This window comes from Protopterus annectens, chromosome 6.part1 (assembly GCF_019279795.1).
Source record: "Protopterus annectens isolate FY-2018-M chromosome 6.part1, PAN1.0, whole genome shotgun sequence".
NCBI classification, from domain to species: Eukaryota; Metazoa; Chordata; order Ceratodontiformes; family Protopteridae; genus Protopterus; species Protopterus annectens.
Window position 1 is genome coordinate 388,880,292 of NC_056738.1, and position 26,427 is coordinate 388,906,718.

General features: G+C 45.4%; 1 protein-coding gene across 1 annotated transcript in view; it reads left to right on the top strand.

Annotated features, from left to right (window-relative positions):
- LOC122805296 (centromere protein F-like) overlaps positions 1–26,427 on the top strand; it is a 566,537-nt gene that overhangs the window by 362,742 nt on the left and 177,368 nt on the right. Inside the window, exon 5 of the mRNA XM_044075384.1 lies at positions 3,198–3,286. Within this exon, the coding sequence (XP_043931319.1) occupies positions 3,198–3,286 (89 nt within the window). The remainder of the gene's footprint in view (positions 1–3,197; positions 3,287–26,427) is intronic.

A 26,427-nucleotide genomic window follows, 5' to 3' on the forward strand; every position in this document is an offset into this window, starting at 1 on the left:
CCTTTCCATTTATTCCACAAGTCATTCAGAAAGCCACCGCGTTGAGAGCCAAATTGATCCTCATTGCTCCATATTGGCCTCGACAAATTTGGTTTCCGTCTCTACATCATCACCTTCTGGTGCAGCTCTGGCATCTGGACCCAGTTCCGGATCTTTTGATCCACCAGTCGGGTCAGCAGCACCGGGCCATTCTTTCTCTCAACCTCACTGCTTGGTTGCTCCACTTCCTTCCCTAGCCAGGCTACCAATGATTTCTGATTCAGTCAGAGACATTTTAGTGTCTTCTTTAAAGTCGTCCACTAGAACTGTTTATGCTAGCAAGTGGCGACGTTTTTCTATTTGGGCAAACGCCAGAAATATTGATCCTTTCACCGCTCCTATACATTCTGTTTTGGATTTCCTGGCGGAGGTTTTTCATTCAGGATCGTCATCATCTACAGTCAAAGTACAACTGGCTGCTATTTCCAAATTTCATGTTGGCTTGCAGGACAATAACATCATGTCTCATAGGTTATGCAAGGCCTTTTTGAGAGGAGTTTTTCTCCTAAAACCGCCTGTGAAACATCCTCCTCCGCAATGGAATCTGAACTTAATGTTGGCATCCCTAATTCTACCTCCTTTCGAACCGTCTGCTACGTGTTCTTTAAAGTTGTTGACATGGAAAACTATATTTTTGCTGGCTGTTACTTCTGCAAGAAGAGTTTCTGAGATTCAGGCCCTCTGTATTCGTTCACCTTATCTGGTGTTTCATAAGGATAGGGTTTCGCTCAGAACTAACCCTTCCTTTCTCCCCAAGGTTGTATCTCAAGCCAATATTAACCAATCTATTGATCTACCAGTTTTCTTTCCTAACTATTCTGACAGAGCTGAACAGAAGCTGCATTTTTTGGATGTCCATCGTCAGCTCAGGTACTACTTACATAGGACTAAACAAATTAGAAAATCAGACCAATTGTTTGTCTCCTATGCAGAAAACAGGTTGGGTCTTCCAGTATCTAAAGTGACCTTATCTAGATGGTTGACTTCCACCATTTCCTATGTGTACTCTCTCAGGGGCAAACAACTATCTTCTAAGCCAAAAGCACATTCGACCAGGAGTCTATCCACTTCTGTAGCTTTTCAGGATAGACTTCCCATTGACACTATTTGTGCAGCAGCTACTTGGGCCACGCCTCATACCTTTGTGTCTCATTACAAGTTGGATTTGGCCTCCAGAGATAGGGCCAGTTTTGGTTCCACTGTTCTCAAGAGTCTGTTCCATTGAGCCACCCGGGATACAGGTGCTAGGGACGCGGTCCCATCCAGCAAGAATGAAGGCGAGATTGACAACTTAACATTTAGAAGTTATGTACCTACCATAACGCTCCATGTTAGTTGTCTTCTCGCCTTCTTTCTTCCCCTCCCTCCTTCCCCTGGCCTGGACAGATCTTGGAGAGTTCCTATTAGATTGCTTCCTCTGGAGCATTGTTATGAGGACTTCTTTTAGGAACCATGGTTCCTAATTATATTAGGATAAGTCTTTAGCAGGGTTAGTTAGCTGCCAAACGAGATCTGAGGTAGTTCCGCCTTGCATCATGGGATATAGGGTTGCCTCGAGCTGGTAAAAGGAGTTCTCGAGCTAAAGCTAGTGCCGAGTCGGAGCCGAGGATCGGCTCCGAACCCATCCAGCAAGAAAGAAGGCGAGAGAAGACAACTAACATGGAACGTTATGGTAGGTACATAACTTCTAATTTCTAATGCTGAAGTCAGTGTTCCTCAGCAACATTACAATAAATGATTTACTAACTTGAGCAATGTTGAGAAATTTAAGCCATATATCACCTTCTGTCATAATGGTACATTTATTCTGATTTTTATAAGAAGGAAATCCAGTGTTACCTGAACAGCATTTAACTTCAACATCAGCACCCACTTTCTCAACAGGATTTACTCTTTCCCATTCTAAGGAAAGAGATCACATCAAGGGCAGCTGGGAGTAAGCTGTTGATGTGACTACGATTTAAGAGAGGTGATCAGATCCTCTCAGTTTCAAGACATTCTCAGAGAACTTGGAGTCCACTATTGCAACTTTCGGTATCATAGGACAGCCACTAGCATCAAACCTTCTGCTCCAGGTTCCCAAGCCCCAAAGCCTGGGCTGCAGACACGCTGTGTAAATGGTCTACTTTGTTTTCCTGTTGCTTCCTGTACTCTCCAGAAGCTAACAAAAGCAGAAGAGCAGGAACAAAACTCATTACAGTGTTCCTTACTGTCCCAGGCATGCTTTTTCAGTTTTGAAACAAATAGCATAAGAACTTCTCCTTCAACGGAGCACACTGACAGAAATGAGGCACTGTGGTGATCTGAACCTGGAAACCTTGAAATTGGCTGTTTGGATCTTCTAAACCTAATTCCCTTTAAGGAGGGGCTTTGATATGAAGTGGCAAAAGCTAAGAACATCCAAGGGAGTTGTGCTGTCAGTTATCAAGCCACTATTTTTCTATGACTTTACCTGATCCCTCCCCTATTTGGCGACTGTGGTAGCATACATAGGGGCAGGAGTGCAATGGGGGCATTGTGGTTTATTGCCCTACCTCCACAGTAGCTAAGCCATGTCCATCAACCATCACCTCTTGGGACCATGCCTTCCACTACACAATGTCCCCAGTCACCACTTGGTGTCATTGCAGGAGATGCCCATGCCACCACCCACTCTGTCAGGATGGTAACATTCATCTCTCCCTGCTACTTTTCAGTCAGGGCTTTGTCCCCTGTATGCCACAGGAGTGACTGTGAGAAAGTGTACTTTAGTTTTCTCATCAGTACTGGGTGATGTGGCAAGTTTCAACTGCCTCCTTGGCTGTAGGCTTTGTAATGATCTTTGAATTGTAGCTGTTGAATTGGAAATACCTTTATAGCATAACATCAGGAGTATTTTACCCAAAAGAGGTGTAGCTGTCATCTTCCTCTGATACTTAATGGAACTCCTGCCTAAAGGCCTGTTTTGTATATCGATAAGGTGTTGTACAGTATTAGCCAAAGGTGAGCAATGGAAATAAAATCTAGTGGTAAGAGAATAAAATAATTGTTCTTGTACAATACACGTGGAGTTTGATGGTTTTGATTTTTGTGTTATACATTTGTATACTTTGCAGTTTGTGTTAACTCTTCAGTCATTTTATTGATGTTTGATATTTACTATTATATTCACTTCACAGATTCAGAATTTGATGAAGTAAGAAGGCATAGTGCTGTTTCAGATGCCATCCAGAGACCAGAAAAGGAGTTAAACACTTGCCATGTTAAAGTAAGTTTAGTGTTATAGCTCTGAAATTCAGTTTTTTTATTATGCAGCTACAGTGCAGATTATAACTCATGGCACATCCGTTGGATGCATTTAGAATGTTCTGCAATTATTTTTCTCTTAAGAAGTTAATAATGGGGTTTTCATTTAATTCATTCAGCAATAATTACTTTATCAGTTATGGGATTAAAAGGAAGTCGGAACCTATACTATCACTCTTAAGTGCATGACGGTATTTTGTTGGTTCTTCTGGGTTGGGGTTTGTCCACTTTGTCCCTTGTGATGACATATTTACCTTGAGCCTCTGCTATCTCAGATTACAGCAGCTTCACCCAGGTTATCCCATCCAGGTTGGGGTCACCAGCAGAAGAAAGTAGTTGGTGATGACATGTTCCATGGGAGGATAGTGAGCTTAAGTGCCGCCACTGCTGTTCATGTTCCTTCATACTCAAGATCCCTCTATGTATAAAGCACTAAAAACTAAACTGCAGGCAAACGACACATTAAAAAAAGAGTAATGCAAAGTAGCGTGCAGGCTGGGTGAGGACAAGGAGCCTACTGTGTCAATAAAATGCAACCACATAAGATTTGAAGTCCAAAGCTGTTTAAAAGCTTTAATCAAAAACTGTTAAGTGCTTTTGTCCAATAATGATAAAGTGGATTTCATTAGGTTTCTGATGCATGCTACTTTGGATTCCCTATATGTATGTGTGCTACACAGCATAGATTGGGCATGCAGCGGTACTTAGGACAGTTCTGCACATCAACAAGTGATGTCGTCATAAACGCATCATACCATCTGATATTGTTAATTCTTGTTCATTCCTTACGCATGGGTATCGGTTCCGACCTCGAAACCGAGCCGGCCATTTTCCAAGCTTGCGTCAGCTTCAAACTCTCGAGCTAAACTCTTACCCACAATCACATTCTCCCTGTTACCTCAGATTTCATTTGCCGCGTTGCCATCGTGTCAAGCTGCTTCTCTTGAGCTAAGTACAGTTATTTGTTGTATAATAGTAATTTATATTACTTTTCTGTCAGAAAAGTTTCTATTTCGTTGTCTGTTACCCTATCGCATCTAGCGACCATATTTTCTTGAGGTTTTCTTATCTTTTCTCTACCTTATTACCACGAGGTATTCTACCCTTACCATCGTTGGTAATCTTTCCCTTTTTTTCATACCTTCAGGTATTCTTTTGTACCATTGCTGGTACCCTTTTCTGCTATCTAAATTTGTTATGGCAGATAAGAAAGATAGTCTGGGGTTTAAATGGTGTTCTGATTGTGGACACAAACTACCTACTTCTGATGCACACTCTTTGTGCGTTTATTGTTTGGGGGCGCCCCACTTATCTGTTGACCCATTCTGTACTATCTGTGAAAACCTTTCAAGTAGAACTTTTTTGGAAAGGAAAAACAAGTTGTTGCTGAAGGGACTTCTTAAATCTCCCTTTTCAGAGGCTATTTCTGGGTCGGAGGCCTCAACCCCTCCTAGAGCCCATAAAATCTTGGATGTTCCTACCAAGGCTAAATCTTTGCCTTCGTCCCTGGCTGGGGACTCCCACCAACCAAAACCTAAAAAGGCTAAAGTTTTGGCTCCGGAGCTCACTCAGTCAGCCTCAGTGCTTTCAGTGCCTAGACCTTTGGCTACATTAGTGATCTCGGCTCCGTCTTCTCCTGCACCCTTCACTATATCGGCACTGAGGGGCTTCTCAGTTCAGACTATTACCACTGTATCAGCACCGACTGTTTAGTCGGCGCAGACCTTGATCATGTCAGCTCTGACATCTTACTCAGAACCGACGTCTTTATTGTTGACTCCAGTTTTGTCGGTTCCAGCTTTGGTACTGACAACCACTTCGGCACCGATCCCTGTGTTGGTGCAGACCATGACCTCAGCACCGATGACTTCTTCGGTGCAGACACCCATAGTCCAGTCTCTCTCGGCACCATTGTTCTCTGTGCAGACTGGTGAGATGGGCACCAAGTTTGCCTCTTCTGTGGACAGGCCTGTTTCTCTCTGTCTCCGTGAGTTCCACTAGAAGTCTTTCCGAACACAACGTGTTGCGTCTTGTGGATCATGTGCTCTTGGCCAGAGGTATTGCACCCCCCCAGGAGCTATCCTTCCTTGGGAGGTGATCACCCATCTCCAAATACTCCTTCTTATTCTCCTCCTTCATTGCCTTTGAAGTCCATGGATGTAGCACAGTCTTCCCCTTCTGTGGCTTCCTTTATGGATCTCGCTAAGGAACCGCAGTTGCCATCATGGCAGGAAAGTTTTGCTATAACACAGGATGTCAGTTGTGACACGTATAGTTTGCAGCTCCACAGCCATCCAGGGACTCCGGGTCGGCAGGCTGAGCCACTTGGGGGGGGGGGGGTGACCCCTGTCCTTGACTTTCACTCCTCTTCAGGTGGACCAGCCTTCCAACTGATGGAGAAGGCTTTCGCCACTGCTAGCAATACTGGACTGTCTATCCCTCCGCCTTCCTCTGGTACACTGGTTTCATAAGTTGCACCGAGCGGACACTGGGTGCAAGGGCCTTAGGACATATTCACACAGGAAAACCCTTTTCCACTGTCTTCCCCAGCTTCTCCCGCTGAGGATGTCCACCGGAAAAGTTTGTGTAAGGGGAAGCACATGGACTCCACAGAGGAGTCCCTCACTGAAGACACAGATTTTGATGAGGGTGAAGGATCCCCTCGGTCACCCTCTGAGGTATCCTTTGGTGATATCCTCGAAATCCTGAAACAGAGGTGACTGGCAGTCCTCTAAACCAACCTCTGAGGAATCTGTGTTCCCGCAGGCCTTTCGCGCTCGGCCCCCTACCTCCTGGGTTACTCCACTTGCCGATGAACTTGTCCGGCTTATCGTGCAGCATGCTTGGAAGGCTTCTGACACCGTCAAAGCTATTCCCCGGATGCCAGATAAGATTTTGTCCACTCCTGCTACGGATCCCCTGGATGCTTTGGTGGTGGCAGCCGCAGCAAAAAATGATCTGGCAGAAGAAGAAAGCCAGACTGCCCATCCGCCTAACAGAGTCCCGGGCCCTGGACAGGATAGGGAAGCACACCTTTGCATCAGCGACCTTTACCATCAGGTCCCTGAATTATATGGCACACTTTACCAGGCTTCAAAGGGATCTGATTTCTGAGCTCTCTGAAACCTTGGCTGGTGCCATGTCTGATGAGGTCCGTGGCAAAGTGGCCTATCAGCTGGCCACCATTGAGTCAATATCTAACTCCTCTATGCGACTGATATCTCACACATCAGAAGGAGCAGCTAGAGCAGCGGGTTCAGCTGCGGTCTTGAGACAACATGCCTGGATGCGCTTGTTCAATTTCGCTGTACCCTTTAAGGCTTCCTTTCTTAACGCTCCCATTGAGGCCTCCTTGTTGTTTGGACCCAAAGTTAAAAGCACACTGGCCAGATGTGAACAGGACGGTAAGACCCTTTCTGCTATAGGTGTCCGTTATTCTTCCCCCCAACGTGCTTTCTCCCGAAACCAAAAGAGTGGGAAGATATGGTTCAAGAAATCTCGGGGTCCTTTCCGTGACACACAGGCAGAGTTCTCCCCTAGAGGCAGAGGGGGAAACTCGCAGGGAAGACGCTCCTTTTGGGGCACAGGGGGTCTGCTAACCAGGGTTCCAGGGATTCTTTCCCTGGCTAATCCTACCAGAGCTCCTGAAGAGTGGCCCAACTCCTTTCCTCTGGAGGTGGTTGGGGGACATTTCTTTTTGTACCCTTCTGCCTGGCTAACCATCAGCACTGATTCTTGGGTACAAAGGATTATAACCAGAGGTTATCATATCCCCTTCGATCTTTGTCCTGTCCCTTCAAAAACATTCTCGACGTTCCACCCAGTCAAAGGGAAGAAGCAGCACTAGAGATAGAAAAGCTGCTAAGAAAGAGAGTCATCCAAGTAGTCCCTCCAGATCAGATAGGATCCAGATTCTACTCAAGACTATATTTGGTGCCAAAGAAAGCCGGGGACTGGAGACCAATTTTGGATCTCGGTGTATTGAACAGGTTTGTGAGAGTACAAAAATTCTGGTTGGTCATAATACAGTCTATCCTCCCGCTTTTGGAAAAAGACGATTGGATGTGCTCGATAGATCTTCAAGATGCGTACTACCACATAAAAGTGGACAGGCCATCAAGATTTCTGCGCTTACGTGTGGGAGCCAGTCACTACCAGTTCAGAGTACTGCCCTTCGGACTCTCTACAGCCCCCAGAGTGTTCACAAAGTGCATTGCAATTGTCACAGCTCACTTGCGACTTCAAGGATTCCAGATGTTTCCATACCTAGACGACTGGCTCATTTCCGCCCCCACCAGACATCTACTGGAAGAAGCCCTGGCATACTGTCTCCACGCTGCACAAAGGCTAGGCATAACCATAAACTGGCAAAAATCCAATCTCACCCCATCTCAGTCGACAGAATTCATAGGGGTTATCTTGGACACAAAGAACTGCAGAGCTGCTATTCCAGAGCACAGAATTTTAAGGATAAAGCAACAACTGATTCCAATCCTTTCAAGGGAGAAATCCACAGCTCACTTGGTTTTACAGCTGTTGGGTTCCATGGCAGCCTCCATCACCATTGTCCCACCGGCCAGGTTTCACATGAGGCTTCTACAAAGGCTACTGGTCACCCAATGGTATCCCTTTCAGCATCCTCTTTCAGCCATGATTCGAGTAACCCACAGGTGCAAACAGGATTTAAATTGGTGGATGACATACAATCTGTCACAATGGTCTCGTCCCTTTCCCCCCAGCAACCCAAGGCCACAGTGACCACGGACGCCTCCCTGATGGGGTGGGGGGGTATCTCAGGGACAGACAGTCCAAGGCACTTGGTCTGAACTGGAGGCCCATCTGCATATAAATGTTCTAGAGCTGAGGGCGGAGCTTCTGGCGTTGCAAGCATTTCATCCCCTGCTGCCGTCTGGGACAATTGCAATTCAGTCAGACAACATGGCGGTGGTCTGGTACATCAACAAGCAAGGTGGAACCAAATCTTGCCCCCTTTGTCAAGAGGCCATGAGGATATGGCAATGGGTGATGGCTACCAACTGTTTTCTTCTAGCAACACACATTCCTGGGAGTTCCAACGTGATAGCAGACAGACTCAGCAGGTGCATTCTTCAACCTCACGAGTGGTCCCTGAATCCCTTGATAGCGACGGAGATCTTCCACCGCTGGGGCCGTCCTTGCTGCGACCTCTTTGCATCCCCGACCAACTATAAATGCAGCAACTAATTTGCCCTGATTCCCCATCCGGGACAGTCACCCAGGGATGCTCTAGTCCACGATTGGCCCTCGGGTCTTCTTTATACATTCCCACCCTTTCCCCTCATTCCCCAGTTTCTGAAGAAAGCCAGTCTGTTGAAGAGCAAGGTGATCCTCATAGCACCACATTGGCCTCGACAGATTTGGTTCCCCTTCCTTTGGCCTCACCTACTAGATCGACCATGGATTCTCCAACCAACCCCGGAGTTGATCTCACATCCACAGAACCTGATTCATCCCAACTTGAACAGCCTGAAGCTCACAGCTTGGCTACTCCAATTCCCTTGATTGCCAGGCAGAATGATCTTTCTTTACCAGTACGTGACATTCTCATTGCATCTCGTATGTCTTCCACTAGAATCACTTATCTGAGCAAGTGGAAAAGATTTACGCTGTTGGCTGAAAGATAAACAAGTGGATCCCTTCTCAGCACCAGTGTCGATAATACTAGACTATCTGGCCGACCTTTTCCAATCAGGTTTATCGGCCTCTATCATTAGAGTTCATTTGGCTGCAATTTCTAATTTTCATGAGGGTGTCCAAGATTCCTCTCTTATGTCCCACAAATTGTGCAAAACCTTCATAAAAGGTGTGAATCATCTGAAGCCACCTTTTAGAGAACCTATTCAGCCATGGGATTTATCATTAGTTCTACAAGCTCTGACAACGCCACCTTTCGAACCAGCCACTTCTTGCGTCCTCAAGCATTTGTCATGGAAAATCTTGTTTTTGGTCGCCATTACTTCTGCCAGACGTATCTCTGAGCTTCAAGCTTTATGTATCAAGAGTCCATACTTGATTTAGTGTCTCTGAGAACTAATCCATCATTTCTGCCTAAAGTGATCTCCGAAATGTCCATTAATCAAACCATTGAATTGCCAGTTTTCTTTCCAAGTCATTCAAACAGAGGAGAGTATTGCCTATATACCCTAGATATCCACAGGCAAATCCATTTTTACTTGAACAGGACTAGGTCCTTTCGTAAATCTGACCAGTTATTTTTGGCCTTTTCTGGACCTAGATTAGGATCTGCTGTTGCTAAGGTCACATTAGCTAGATGGTTGAAGGGACTGTGTGACCTTCATTTATACACAAAGTAATATCTCGTTGCCTACTACCACGAAAGCTCATTCAACAAGGTCGGTGGCAACTTCTGCTGCTTTCCATGCCAGAGCTTCTTTACATGACATCTGTGCAGCTGCAACTTGGCTACGCCTCATACCTTCATCAGTCATTACAAATTAGATTTGGCTTCCAGGGGAAGAGCATCGTTCTGTTCTGTGGTGCTCAGGAATGTCCTTCCATGAGAGCCTCCCAGGAATAGAGGTAGCTGGGGACTCAGTCCCATGCGTAAGGAATGAACGAGGATTAACAATATCAGATAAAGAAGTGATGTCTTACCATAACGTTCCATCTGTATTGTTGATCCCTCATTCAGTCATTATGACCCTCCCTCCTTCCCCCCTTCTGTGGTTTCTAGTGGATCTCACCATCCGGTTCTCTGAGGTTATTTAACCAGAGGTAGCATCTACCTTCTTTGATTTGCAAACTCAATCTGAGGTAATCGGGAGAGGGGGATTGTGGGTAAGAGTTTAGGTCGAGAGTGTGAAGCTGACCTGAGCTTGGAAAATGGCCGGCTCAATTCCGAGGTCGGAACTGATACCCATGCGTAATGACTGAACATGGATCAACAATACAGATGGAACGTTATGGTAAGTCATAACTTCTTTTACTTAAACGGATGCCCTAATGGTTCTTCTGAATTCACTGGAAAATATAATTTCTGATAGCACTCCATGCATTCTCCTCCTTTCTCCAGGATATGCAAGCAGATCACACCTGTTCTTTTCCTCATCCACACCAGTGTCTGTTGGCACCTGAGCTGCTAATTTAACTCAGGTTCTATGGAACCCTGTCAGGACTTTATCTTCATGAACTTTTGGAGAAGCTGTAGAGAATCCAAGTCTTTGTTAGGACGCTAGTCTGTTGAAAGACATGAACACATGAGTGCACATGGACACACACACCTGCACTCTTCCACCCCACAAGATAAACACAGTCAGGCAGTTCATAGGCCCACCAGTTCACCTGCAGCATATACAGACTGCACCCAGAAGATATCCCAGTTAGGACTCAAACTGGAAAGTGGTAATCACTCTCCTTTGGTGATATTAAAAATCACATGTGATTGCAGATTGCTTTGTCTAGATGCTAATTTAGTGCAGAGCTGTGAGACAGACTGAAATGATTTTACATTCCTGCTGGGTTAATTATAGCTTTGATGTGCAGTATAAAAAGTGCAGAAAATTAGTTCAGCTGGCTTAACTGCTTTTCTAGTGGAATCCTAAATCAGTCTTTCACCTGTCCTCAAAAGCTGCAGATGCTCATTAGTGAAAGGATCTAGGCAAATTATCCAAGGCATTTAGTGATAAATTAATTTAATGTTTCCATTAACCACTTGGCACACTTGGTGGTAGTAGTACTGCCTCTCTGGGCCATTTCTGTTCGTTATCTCTGACAGTTGCCTTAAAATTGTACTTCTCTCATAAATATTGTAAAATAAAACAGTGTAGATCTGGGTGGCCAACCTTTTTACTCAGGGTCCACTTACCAAACTTAAGGTTTGGAGGCCACAATACTATGTCTAACATGTATCCGTCCATTCAAAACAGTTTGCTGTAGGCCAGATAAAATGTCTCGGTGGGCCAGATTGTGGCCTTAAGACCACCTGTTGGACACCCCTGGTGTAGAATAAAGGTATGAAATTGCACAAGACATCACTGTTATATTTTTGTTATTAAAGTAATGGCATATTAATGCAAATGCTGTTACCCTTCTGATGTGCACATACTGGTTTGTAGCTAGAGTAAAAGGATGCAGTACCAAAAGTAGCCACGACAATGTTGTGGTGTGCTAGTGCACATTGTTGTAAGGTCAAGAGGAAATGCGGCCAGCTGTAGAGCTAGTTGCAGGTGTAAAGTGCTGTGAAGAGCAAAGTGCTACAAGCAAAAGATACACACATGCCATTCATAGACTAGTTTTACTTTGTTGCCTTGTGTGCAGATGTATCTGAATAAGGTTGGCACTGACTTCCATTGTAGTTTTATTTTCAGGAGGCTTTTATCACATGCAATTTTATCATCAAACAGTGTGTGAGGGCAGGACACTGAGGCTGGGCAGAGCTTTCTATGACAGTTTCAGACAGATGTGCTGACTCTAACAGTGCCCTTCAGTCTTGGTGAGAGAGTACCCTGCGTGAAACGTTGTAAATCTGTGAGTTAGATCATTGTGCAGCTGCAGCAAATAGGGCCATTTACTAGTAGCCAGTCTGAGAGATTTTTTAGTTAGTGTGTGTGTGAGGGGGGTCTACCCCATTGAAAACTGCAAGTGGGATATAGGCTTTTAGACAGATCTGGCAGCTTGTGCTCCTTTATCACTGTGTTTTTCAAAGCTGATGTGTGTGGACTTCATCACATATGAAGAATAACTTTGTTTAATTAAATCAACACTGAGTTTGCAGCCGTAGGTATTTACTTTTGTTAACCAGATGCTATTATTTTATTTTATTGACTGAAAGTAAAACTCCACTACATAGCACATGGCAGTCCACTAAAGGTTGTGCTTTCTTTATTTTTTTCCCTTCTGCTTGGGATTAATGATGTATACATTTTACAGTGACCACCCTAGATCAGTCTGTGCTGCTGTGTCTTTATATCTTTTTCCTAATGAAGACTGTAACCCTGAATAATTATTGATTTAAAAATTAAATTACTAAAGTGCATCTGCAGCAGTAGGCAATTACTACTGTGTTTCTGATAGACAGATTTTTGTTTTTATTTTGCTTACTGGAGGACGTTTACTGATATCCTTAAAGATATTCATGTGCTTATTGGAATAGTTCATTTAATTTCTTGCCCTCCTGTGGGCTGTGAAAGAGGTTTCTCCTTAATATCTCATATTAACTTTAAATGGAAGTCAGACCTTAATTCAGCTATCTTATCGGCTTTAGTAGTTTGACCACTGAATCAGTGCTTACATGTACCGTAGATGATGCTCTCAGAGTGGGAGGAGGATTTTGGATTTTAGGAGAGGGGAGCTTTAGGGCTAGTTAATGAGAAGGAAGTTTTAGGGGTTATTTATTTATTTATTTGCAGTTTGTTTGCCAGTATAGTCCAATTGGGCCACAAGGAGCCCATTTTCAGTGGAGTCCTGGGGAGAAAAGCTCCAGAAAAATACAAATACATAGTACACATTGCGCATTTACATTACAGATTATCTCATAGGAATACAAAGTAAATATAATAAGAAAAGGCTAACCATGATAGAATACATCAGTATAGTTTGTAAAATAGAAATAAAAACACTTTTGTGTAACAAAAAAAAAGTAGCAGCATGGGGTAACTGTTAAGTAGCTGGTCAAATAGTTCAATAGAGCTGTGAAATTATAGGAGGCAGTGGTGACATATTTAGTTCTAGGAGAGGAGGAAGTGGTATTAGAAGGATTTGGTAGGATGGGAACAGGAGCACTTCCATTGTGAAGTTGGATGCGAGTGCAGCAAGGTTTTAAATGAGGAGAGACTGCTGGTGATGCGGATAGGAGATGGTAGAGAATTCCAGAGGCATGCTAGATAGAAGGACATTAAGTGATTCCCAGCTGGCCGTGTGGGTTAGTGCAATTTAATTAGTTTTTGGGAATTGGATCTTAGAAGTCATTTTGGTTCATACATTTCAAAGGTAGTGGCTAGGGAGGGACAAAGAGAGGGGTTGTAAATGAGTTTGTGTGCTTGGATGAGTTTGGTATAAGTGAGGAGGTTAGGTAGCTCAAACCAGTTTAGCTGGTGAAGAGAATTGCAGTGGTAACCTCTGTGACCTGCTGCAAATTTTGATATCTTGTTATAGCAAGAGGAGAGTTTTGTTTTGAGGGAAGATTGCAGGTTGGTGAGGATAGATGCACCTTATAGAAGGGATAGGATGAGATAAGTACTGGCTAGTATGAGCCTAGTGGAAGGAGAGATGTGAAGTTGTTCAATCTCGCCATTTGTTCTTACACGTGGGTTCGGAGCCGATCCATTGGCTCCGAGTCGGCCACTTTCCAAGCTCTAGATCTCTGAGAAGCTCGAGACACAGTCCCTATCCCATGATGCTCTGCTGCCAAACCCCAGATCTAGTTTTCCTCTGCAATGGACCTCATGCTCTTCGCAAGAAGCTCGGGCCAGTACCCTTTTTTTCCTGTCTTTTGACAGAAAATTTTCTATAACTGTGATAGTTTGATATAAACACAGGAGGGTTATGGCTGACAAAGTTTGCAGATGACTGCAAACTGGGCGCCATAGTGGAAAACACATCTGACACAGATATCCTCCAGAAGGGCCTCACAGAAACGGATAACTGGTGCCAGAGCCATGGCCTGAAGTTAAACGCCAAAAAATGCATAGTCATACCCTTCGGGAAAAACAAGGTTACCCCTAGCTACCATATAGGTGACAATCCACTGAGCACAGAAAAAGTCATCAGGGATCTGGGGACCCAAGTTGACAGTAGCCTTTCGTTTGACACTCATGTTGCTAAAGTAGTTAGGAAAACCTTCTATATCCCACCTGATCATGAAGGGATTCACATCTAGATCAAGGGAGGTCATCGTCCCCTGTACTCATCACTCATTAGACCTATGATTGAGTACAATGCCCTGCTCGAATGTATCTGACCAGACACCTGCTGCAGCTTGAAAGGCCCCAAAAGTTCCTCACCAAAAGGATAAAGGGTCTCAAAATATGTCTTATGCTGCCCGACTGAAAGAACTCCAGCTCTATTCAGTCTCATACCGCTTGCTCAGAGGTGACCTGTGCCTGACATATAAGGCCATGTCAAACCCAGATTTGATGAATATGCTTCACCTCAAAAATCTAGATCCCTCAGAACCACAAGGGCGGAGACTTAAACCTTGACACGGTTATAAATAGAACATGCTGGAGGGACAGATTCATTACCCAGAGACTCCCTATGCTGTGGAACAAAATCCCGGTACATGTGAGGCAGGGCACCTCGCTGGCCTTGTTCAAGAGGAATCTTGACCAATGGATGGGAGATCGCAGATATACCCCAGGGATTACTTCAGTGTCACTGCTTGACAGAGGCACAGAAAAATGATAGGCATAGTTTTTATTCAAACTAAAGGGGTGGTGAAAGCCACATAACTATGGGCTAGGCTTATAAATGCCCTTGGGCAGATAGCCTAGTATGAACCTATGAACCTATGAACCTATATATATGTGTGTATTTTGGGAGACATAGCGTGTGCTTTGTGTGTTTTATTAGGAGCAGTTGCTCCTAGGCCTTTGGCTGTTTCTGTAGTTCAATTTTTGACGGGGCTCTGTCAGTGATTCTATCTGTTGTTTTTTTTGAGAGTAAGCGAGTGTTCAGGGATCTGAACACTTTTTTTTTGTCATTCTTAGTGTTCTTAATAGCTACAAAGTAGAGTTAGTGAGTGTTCAGGGATCTGAACGTTTTGTGTGATTGCTAGTATTCTTAATATTTGTAAAGTTCAGGGATCTGAACCTTAGCAATTGTGCTCTTTTCTCATTTTTTCGCATGTCAGAAAAACAGAGATCAGGGTTCAAGCGGTGTGGCTGTGGACAGAAATGTCAATCACCGATCACCACACCTCATGTGTTTATTGTTTAGGGCCTTTACACTTTCAAGAGGACTGTTCCATCTGCCACTCTTTTAGTGGCAGAGTTATGCTGGAAAGGCATAGAAAGCTTATCGATAGAGGAATCTTAAAATCAGACTTCCTAGAGGCTTTAGATAAGTCCGAACAGACCTACAAATCTTTGAAGGGGTCAAAGTCTTCCAAGGTGTCATCGGAGCCCAAGTCATCGGCTCAAAGCACCTCGGGGAAGATTCGGTTGCCGGCTCCTCAGCCCTCGGAGCCGAACACCGAACCTTTGCCTCAGAGCCAAGTCCCGAGTTTGGAACCGGTACCGGAGGTTTTAAAGTCTCCGATCCTTCGGTCAGTGGATTCTTCGGGTCCTTCAACCCGTTCTTCCAGGACCCTCCCGCTTAACTATTTAACCCACTTTACCCATCTTCAACGAGATCTCCTCAAAGAGCTTGGAGATACTCTACAGGGCAACACAGATGATGCTGTCTCCGAGAAAGTGACGGCACAGCTTAACGCCCTTAATTCCATTGTAAACTCTACCATGTGGCTCATTTCTTATGCAGCCGAGGGATCGAGCCGGGCATCAGGCTCAGCAATAGCTCTGCAGAGACTATCCTGGATGCGCTTATGCTCCTTTGCGGAAGCCTTCAAGTCTTCCTTTGTTAATACCCCATTTGATGGCTCTTCCTTGTTTTGGCCTAAAATCAAGGAGACACTCACTAGTTGTGAGCAGGAAGGAAAGACTCTATCTGCTGTAGGAGTCCATTTTTCCACCCCCACTAGACCATACCCCAAAGGGCAGAAAGGTGAAAAAATGTGGTTCTGGAAGACCCAAGGAGCTTTCCAGAACACATGTGGTGAACCCCCCCCCCTCCAGGGGCAGAGGAAGGGGGTATAATGGTAGACTCTGCCCAGGCGGCAGAGAGGGTCGGCAGAACCAGGGTGACTGGGAGCAGTTCCTTGGCAAGCCCTATCAGCGCTCCTGAGAGGAGGCCCGACGTCCTGCTCTGGAGGCAGTCGGGGGTCACTTAGCTTTATACCCAGACACCTGGCTAGGAATTGCATCAGATTCCTGGGTAAAAAGCATAATTACCAGAGGTTACATCATTCCCTTTTCAGAATCCCCTTCCATTCGTGCAAGAATCCCAGACGATCCACCCAGTCTGTGGAATCTAGCAGCCATAGAAATTCAAAGGCTGCTGGAAAAAGAGTCATCCAGCCAGTCCCGGCGGACCAGATAGGATCCGGAACTTACTCCAGGTTCTTTTTAGTTCCAAATAAAACAGGGGGCTGGAGGCCCATCTTAGACCTCAGCAAACTAAATACCTTTGTCAAAAAGGAAAAGTTCCGGATGGTCACGCTTCAATCGATACTCCTGTTTCTCAAAACGGGCGATTGGATGTGCTCGATAGATCCCAAAGATGCGTACTACCACATCAAAATGGCCAGGCCATCCAGAGATCACTTGCGTTTCCGGCTGGGGGCCAGTCACTACCAATTCCGAGCTCTACCCTTTGGTCTCACCACAGCCCCCAGAGTGTTCACCAAATGCATGGCAGTGGTCACGGCTCACCTGAGACGTCTAGAATTACAGGTGTTTCCATATCTCGACGACTGGCTCCTCACCGCCACCACCAGGCATCAACTGATTCACACCAGGGATTACACCATCAGTCTGCTCCCAGCTGGGCATAACCTTAATTTTGAAAAATCTGCTGTATCGTCCTCACAGCATATTTCCTTTATAGGAGCAGATCTAGACACCACCACCGCCCTGGTCAGATTGCCTCAAGAACAAGTAATCTCTTCATGAAATCAAGTATCCCTTTTGTTGATGGAAATGTCTCTGCATTCCAAGTTCTGAAGATGTTGGGCACCATGGCAGCGACTCTCATAGCGGTTCCTCTGGGGCGTATGCTCATGAGGATACTCCAATGGTTACTCTTCACACAGTGGTCTTATCAACAACTTCCAATGTCACACAAGATTCTGCTGACAAATACTTGCAAAAAGGACCTCCTTTGGTGGTTGAACAGCCACCAAGTTACTGTAGGTCGTCCGTTTGTACTCCCCCCTCCCACAGCCACACTGACCACGGATGCTTCCCTGATGGTGTGTGTGGGGGGGCTGTGTCAAGGAAGAGCTGTCCAAGGTACTTGGTCAGAGATGGAATGTAGTTTGCACATCAATGTCTTGGAGTTGAGAGCAGTGTTCCTAGTGTTGCAACACTTTCATGACTCTCTACCTCAAGAGATGATTGCAATACAGACAGACATGTTGGTAGCCTGGTACATCAACAAACAAGGGGGAACCAGATCTTACCCCTTATGCCGAGAGGCCCTGAGAATTTGCCAGTGGGCTGTATCCAACGGGCGCTTCCTGGTAGCAATGCACAAACTGGGGTCATCCAACGTGATAGCGGACAAATTGAGCAGAGCCATTCTGTTGCCTCATGAGTGGTCCCTCAAAGAACGAGTGGCGGAAAGGATATTCCACAAATGGGGCCAGCCTTGCTGTGACCTTTTTGCATCCCCGATGAATGCCAAATGCAGAGGCTACTTTGCCCTGTACCCTCCACCGGGGGACATCCCAGGGGACACACTCGCACACGATTGGCCCTTGGGTCTCCTATATGCCTTTCCTCCATCCCCGCTGATCCCCAAATTTTCGCTGAAAGCCAAAAGCCTGGGAAGGACTGTTATTCTGATAGGCCCCGTTTTGGCCTCGGCAGATATGGTTCCCCTTCCTTCAACAATACCAAGTGGAAGAACCTTGGGTTCTGGAACCAGTGCCAAACCTTCTGACTCATTCGTCAGGAGTTCTTTACCCCTCTCTTGTATCCTTCAAACCGACAGCTTGGCTGCTCCCATTCTCAACCTAGCCAGGTCTCTTGATTTGTCTCCTGCAGTTCATCATATTCTGGTTTCCTCTCATAAAGTCTCCACCAGGAAACTATACAACAGCAAATGGAAACTATTTGGTCATTGGGCTTCTCAACATGGTATTGATCCCTTTATTGCCCCTATTCATAGCATTCTGGAATTTTTGACTTCACTTTTTCACGGTGGTGCGGCAGCTGCTACTATAAGGGTTCAATTGTCTGCCATATCTAACTTCCATGTGGGATGCGGAGGTTCTAACATTATGTCCCACAGATTATGTAAAGCCTTTTTGAAAGGGACTCATCACTTTTGACCCCCTATCAGTCATCCGATTACTCCCTAGAATCTAAATTTGGTGCTGTCTCAACTCATGCTTCCCCTTTTGAGCCCGCATCTTCTTGTCCTTTGAAGTTCCTTTCTTGGAAGACAATTTTCTTAGTGGCCATTACTTCGGCGCGTAGAGTTTCTGAACTTCAAGCACTCTCTATTAGGCCCCCATATCTGGTCTTCCACCCCGACAGGGTGTCTCTAAGAACAAATCCATCCTTCCTCCCGAAAGTCTGTTCCGAAGCAAACTTGAACCAGTCCATTGAACTTCCCACTTTTTTCAGGCATCATTTCAGTAAATTGGAATACATGTTGCATAAGCTTGATGTTCACAGACAATTGAGATTTTATTTGGACAGAACAAAATAATTCAGAAAATCAAATCAACTCTGTTTCCCATGCAGACAAATAAGATGGACCTTTCGGTATCCAAAGTTACATTGTCCAAATGGCTTTCTGATTGTATAAAGTTTGCATATTCTTCTTCCCATCAACCTTTAGAACGTGAAGTGAAAGCTCATTCTACCAGGGCTGTTTCTACGTCCTTAGCTGACGCAGCTCATTTAACTTTGGACACCATTTGTGCAGCTATACTTGGTCCTAACCTCATACATTTATTACTAATTACAAAGTGGACAGGGCCTCCAGGGACAGGGCTTCCTTTGGTTCCACCATTCTCAGGAGTGTACTCCTGTGAGCCGCCCAGGATTAGGGTGCTTGGGACGCTACCCACGTGTAAGAACAAACAGCGAGATTGAACAACTTCACATAAAGAAGTTATGTTCTTACCATAAGGTGTCATGTGAGTTGTTCATCTCGCCTTTGTTCTTACACTCCCTCCCACCTTCCCCTCCATGTTCTGGAAGAACGGGTATGGTTGGTGGTCTGGTTGATCTTACTAGTATCCTCTTGCCAGCCAGGTTATCTTTTAACTAATTGTAGATAGTTACTTTGTTATATTGGGTTGCTTAGTTGCGTTTCTTACTGGGTTCAGCAAACTAGATCTGGGGTTTGGCAGCAGAGCATCTTGGGATAGGGACTGTGTCTCGAGCTTCTCAGAGATTTAGAGCTTGGAAAGTGGCTGACTCGGAGCCGATGGATCGGCTCCGAACCCATGTGTAAGAACAAAGGCGAGACGAACCACTCACATGGAACGTTGTAGTAAGAAGATAACTTCCTTATATAAAGGTTATGGCGGTATAGCATACCAAGTTTTTTGTGTTTTTGTTTTTTTTTTTTTTTTTTATATTAACTTGTAAATGTTTGTCGAATTTTAGTTGATCATTTATGAGTACTCCTAGGAGTTTAGTATCGGAGATTATTTCTAGGGCAGTATTATTTTTGCTGGTGAATATAAATGAGCGTTTATCTAGGAAGGAGGTTGTGGAGGCGGTGAATTACATAAGTTTAGCTTTGGTTGCATTAAGAGCCAGATGGTTGTCTAGCATCCACTGCTCAGTAGAGGAGAAGCCGGTTTGGGTAAGCTTATTTAGAGTGGGGATAGAAGGGGAGGAGCAGATAATGGTAGAATTGTCGGCATATTGGATGATGCTAGAGTTTGGAATGGTTTGGTAGAAGTCGTTAATGAATATGTTGGAGTTAGGGTTGTAGTAGGGCTATACAGTTTTGTGGCATAGACTGTTGGGAGGACTCAGTAGTTACAGGAGATGAAGTTAGTGAGAGCTGCAGCTCTTCTCTTTCCAAACAAGTGTCAGCAAGTGTGTTGTGAGCAAACAGCATGTGGCAGCTTGTAGTAGGCCCGCATTTATCTTTCACATGAACCTTGTAGCAAGTGGTGAAAGACATTTTGTTCCTTGTCTGGACCAAGGAATGTAAGAAAGATAACTGGCTTATCTGTACCTTTGTCAGGGTTGTGGGGGCAGGAGAGTAACAGAGAGTAACAGATTTTGTCATGAAAATTATGTGAGGCCTTTACTATTTATGGAAAAAAGTTAGTAAAGTTTATAGCCAGTGATAACTTTATCATTGCATGTGTAGGTATGTTACCCAGTCTTTCTTTGGTACCTCTCTGAAGTATTATAGGGTGGACTTTTCCACAAACAAGATTTTGCTTAATGGTGCAGTTCTGCTTGGTATGGTATCCTGGTCTGGCCCAAAACTTCCCACACCAGGTAGATTAATTTATGACATTGCACTGCAGCGTAAGAGGTGTGTGTCTGTGCGTCTGTGCTAGCCTTTACAAAAATAAAATAAAATACAGGTGACCCATCAGGCTTGGTTTTACTGACTGATTTTTTACTGACTAATTTTTCAAATTGCCTGTAACTTCTTAAACAGTTGTTTGTCTTTCAGCCTTTCCCAGTTAGGAGTCGCCAAAGCGGAACTCCGGTCCGCTAATGATTGGCAGTTAGTTTTTATGGTGTCGAGTTGCCGGCCAGACGCCCAACCTTCAATGAAGGCACGCCCATTCAACGCATGTCTTTCAAATGCCCACTCGACCGCAGGGAGAACATGCAGACTCCACACAGAAGGCACTCCCAACCCAAGCCGAGAATCGAACGGGAGAACCTCTTGCTGTGAGGCAACAATGCTACCGCAGCACCACCGCGGAATTTTGGGCACCTGCAGCCAGATGTGCAAACATATTGAAAGGGTGAATAATCACTTATTTCCCACTATTTTGTGAAAAATATCAGACATCACTGTAGTGTAGTGGGGAAAAAAAGGCTGTCCAACATTAATAAGTAAACTTTTTCATATCTTGATTTTGGTGAGCTTATTGACTTGGATGATAATTTGGTGGACTAAGTCCAACCTTCAGACCTGGGATATGATATACCTTATATTGTTACACAGTTGTTTTTTTTTTTTTGGCATTTTCTTGAGTAGATTTATACCACCAAAATTTGACTTTCTACTTGGGAGCACCATTATCTGGGGCATAATTCATACAATTGTAGGCTTTTGCTCATAGTTCTTTAATGGACTGTCATGATTTTTATCAGACTGATGCTGAAACTCTAGATAAAGTCAATTATAATCTTCCTCATAAGGCTAGCTTACCAGTTTAGCTAATACATGGGTTGTGACTGTGCATGATGTCATCATTTTTTGTCCAGGCTGGGGGTTCCTTCTTTGGTCGGGCACTGAGGTTGAGATGTGGAGCAGTGGGACTGGTCATTTAAGGGCTTTCCTTGATGGTGTTTGGGACATACTACTTGTTCATGGTGGTGTTGGGATACTCTGTTACTTCCTGGCACTATAGTATTACCTCAAACTGGTATGAGCCACTGAGTGCAGTCAAACCCCATTAGCGGTTGTATAGTCCACATGGGGTTAAAGGCAATGGACTTTCTTTTATGCTGCTGTTTTCTTTTATCCATGGTGACCCCTTAGATGGGTGAAGTGCAGAAACATACTTACAGTTGCTGGGCATTTTCCGTCAGTGGCGGTGTATGGTTGATCGAGGTGGGATGGAGTGTTAACCCCTCCACTGCTGGAGAGAAGTGCGGGAATTTTGGTTTATTGGTTCAGAGCATACCTCTTGTTTGTTGACTCAGATTTGAGCCCTATACATCGTAATTGATGTCTTACACCCGAGAATTAGTGATGATGATCAGGGTGATACTTATTTAACTTCAGAAAATCTTTTAGCTAATGATCTGATGATAATCTTCTTTCCATTCATCACTGATGGGTTCGGTTCTGAGCCATTAGAACCGGGTTGGCCCATTACCAAGCTCGCACCAGCCAAAAACTCTCGAGCTAGCCTTCTACCCACAATGCCCTTCTCCCTATCTCAGATCTCGTTTGCCGCATAGCCGTAAAGCTGTGTTTCAGCTGAGTTCTCAGCTAAATGGAAACCTTTTTGATATTTTGTTTGAAAAACTTGTTTATTTCATAAAATTTGTGAGTTATAGTCCTTTTTCTGTTGAATTATAGTAGTTCAAGATATATTTCCCTCTTTTTCTACCCATTGGTAACCTTTTTACAGTACCATTACTTGTATGACCCTTTCTCTTTACCTTTGTGGTATTCCTTGAGTACCATTGCTGATATTCCTTCCTTGTTTTTTCTACTCCCGTTGGTGTGTTTTGATATTGGGTTTGTTGATCTATTTTGCATGTGTTTAAATCTTTTCTGACTAAGGAAATTAGAGTTTGCTTTTTTTCTGAAGTTTTGAATTGTTGTGTTTACTTCTCAAGATGTCTGATAAGAAGGGTACTTCGGGTTTCAAACACTGTACCTCATATAATGGTAAACTACCTAATAGTGACTCTCACAATGATTGTGTTTATTGCTTTGGGGTGTCCCCCTTTTCGGTGCAGCCTCCCTGTGGGATTTGCCAAAGTTTCAGCCAACGCAATCTGAATGAGCGCAAGAATAAACTAATTCTGAAGGGATTGCTTAAATCTCCCTTTTCAGAGGTCCTTTCTGCGATAGAGGTATCAACTGCTATGAAAGTTAAGAAAAGGCCCCATTTGGTTCCCTCTTCACCCTCAGGTGACCAGGCTAAGTCTGTGAAACCTAAAATTCAAAACTTATCCTCTGAGCATAAATCTGCCTCCTCGGCACTGTCCTCGTCTGCTCTGAGTACTTGGACTATTGCTATATCGGTGCCAGCTTCATCACCAGCTCCAATACTGCCTCCAGCACTAGCTATAGACCTCACCTTGCCTGCTACGACTTTGGCACCTGTGGCCATTTTGGCACAGTGCACACCTTCGATGCCTATCTCTGCAGTGATGATTGAACCTCCTGTTTCAGCTCCGAGTGCCCCTTCGGCATCGAGCTCTATTACAGCAACACTAGATTTGACCCCACTACTTTCTGTCTCTAAACTCGAGACATCGGTGCTGGCAGATCACGCACCACGGACCTGATACTCTCCGTCCATAGACCTGTTCTTAGGTCGTGTATAGCCCATTTTTAGATCAACCTGACTCCCCGTCCGGAGTATCCACTAGATCCACCAGGAGCCTTTCAGAACTTGATGTGGTGCGTCTTGTGGATCAGCTGTTTGCAGCCAGGGGGATACCTATGCCTTCCAAGACCCATCCTCCGGCAGGACTTCGGTTGATCTCTCCACGAACTCCATCCTATTCTCCTCCTTCAGCCATCCTGGTTCCAAAGCCTTCTGCTCCGACATCCTTCTTGGAACCCCCCATCTTGGCACATGTAGTGGACCTCACTGAGGCTCCGGGTCTGTCCATTTGGTCCTCTGTTCCTGCTGAACTGGTCTTTCCTGAATCTCGTGATTAGGCAGCAGGCTCCTCAGTTTGGGGCACAGTTCCATGTGGTCCTTCGGTTCCATCCTCAGTGCCGGTAGCTTCGTCTGCGCCGATCCGGCTTGAAGCTCCATCATTGGGAGTGGGTTCAACAGAGCGGGGTGTGACCCCTGGTTCCAAAGTTGCCTTTCTCTGTTCTGGGCTCCCATCCCTCTTCGAGTGGGCCTGCTTTCCATGTGATGGAGAGGGCTCTCATTTCCAGAAATATTCCACCAACGTCGGAACCCCAGTTTTCTCCCCCTGAGCTACAGCTGCCACGGACCCACCTCCCTGGGACACCAGGCAGGGAAGCCACAGGAAACCCATGTTCAGGGTACCCACTCTTAAGAGTCCTCCTCGGAAGCCCCCACGGAAGAGATTATGCAAGAGGAAGCACGTTGACTCGCCTGATGAGTCTCTAACAGAAGACATGGATTACGATGATAGTGAAGGGGTCCCCACGGTCACCTTCTGATGTCTCCTTCGGAGACCTTCTTGAAATCTTAAAGCAGCGGGGTGATTGGAAGCCTTCCAACTCTTCCCCTGAGGAGTCCGTGTTCCTGCAGGCTTTCCGTGCCTGGCCATCTACCTCTTGGGTGAACCCTGCCTGTTGACGAGTTAGTCCAGCTCATAGTGCAATGTGCATGGAAGAACCCTGACTCTATTGAGGTGATCCCTCTGAGACCTGACAAAATTCTTTCCCCTCCCGAGGAGAACCCACATTGGTCCAGAGGGTTACCAGTCGATGCTATGGTGGTGGCGGTGGCCACAAAAAAGGATCTGGCTGAAGAGAGTCCTGCTGTCCATCTGCCCATCAGGGAGTCCCAGGCCGTGGACAGATTGGGGAAATGAGTCTTTGCATCAGCGATCTTTGCTATTTGGTCCCTGAACTATTTGGTATATTTTACGAGGCTGCATAGAGACTTTATCTCAGAACTCTCTGGAACACTCGCAGGAGAGGTGTCTGACAAGGTATGGCACAAAGTTGCCTTGCAGCTTGCTACCCTGGAATTGATCTCCAACTCATCCATGAGGTTGCTTTCACATGCAACCGAAAGGGAGGCCAGAGCTGCGGGTTCAGGCATAGTTATGAGGCATCATGCCTGTATGCGCATTTGTGACCTCGCGGATCCCTTGAAGTCTTCCTTTCTGAATGCTCCCATTGAAGCATCTTCCCTGTTTGGTTTCAAAGTGAAGGACATGCTAGCCAGGTGCAAACAGGACGGCAAGACCTTGTCTGCTGTAGGCCTTCGTTTTTCCAACCCTCAACGTTCCTTTTCCAGGAACCAGAGGAGTGGGAAGATGTGGCACAAAACAATCTCGGGGTCCTTTCTGTGCCGCACGTGGTGAATGATACCTCCAGAGTCAGAGGGCGGTAACAACTCTGGAAGACGCCCCTATAGAGGCAGAGGGGGTCCATGTAACCAAGGCTTCAGAGACTCTTTCTATGGACAGTCTTACCAGTGCTCCTGAAGAGCTGCCTGATTGCTTGCCTCTGGAAGCAGTCAGGGGTTGTTTCTGTCTGCACCAAGCTGCCTGGCACTCTATTACCACCGATCATTGGGTGCAGAGTATAATTACCAGAGGTTACACTATTCCCCTTATTTCTTATCTGAAGCTTCCAACAAAACTTCCTGATGTTCCCAGTCAAAGGGAAGAGGCAGCTTCAGAAATAAAAAAGCTATGCCAAAAAAGTCATGCAACCAGTTTCACTACACCAGTGCAGATCCGGATTTTACTCAAAAGTCTTTTTGGTGCCAAAAAAGACACTGGACTGGAGACCCATTCTGAATCTCAGCAGCTTGAACAAGTGCGCCGTCCAAACCAAATTCCGGATGGTCACAATTCAGTCCATTCTCCCTTTTCTGAAGGAGGGCGATTGGATGCGCTCGATAGATCTCCAGGATACGTATTACCACATCAAAATGGACAATCGCTCCAGGAGTCTGCTTTGCTTCCGGCTAGGAGCCAATCATTACTAGTTTCGTGCCCTGCCGTTCGGTCTCTCTACAGCCCTCAGAGTGTTCACAAAGTGCATGGCAGTGGTTACAGTTCACTTGAGACTGCAAGGATTCCGGGTGTTTCCATATTTAGACAATTGGCTCCTCACTGCCCCCACCAAGTGCCTTCTGGTAACAGCCCTACAATACACACTTTCTCTAGCAGAAATTTTAGGGATAACTGTGCACTGGGAGAGGTCAAACCTGGTCCCTACCCAGTAGATAGAATTCATCGGAGCAGTCTTCAACACCCGATCCTGTCTGGTGTCGCTCCCAGCTCACTGACTCCAGAGATTGAGGCTTCAGCTACCGATGATACTCTGTTAAAACAAAGTCTCAGTGAGAGACATTCTTCAGGCCCTAGGATCCATGGCAACTTCAATCCCGATAGTGCCTCTTGCCAAGCTGCACATGTGAATTTCAGGGATGGCACAGTGGTGCAGCGGTAGCATTGTCACCTCACAGCAAGAAGTTCTCTGGTTCGATTCTTGGCTGGGGGGACTTCTGTGCGGAGTGTGCATGTCCTACCTGCGTTCGTGTGGGTTTCCTCCAGGTGCTCCGGTTTCCTCCCACATTACAAAGAAATGCATCTGGAGCCTTTCTCCCTTGGCCTCTGCTGAAAATTGGCTTCGTTCCAAGACAGACTTTCCCTGTTAACAAATGTTAATTAAAATTCTCCAATGGCTTCTTCTTTCTCAGTGGTTCCCGGATCATCACCCCCTATATTCCCAGATCCAGATAACCAACTCCTG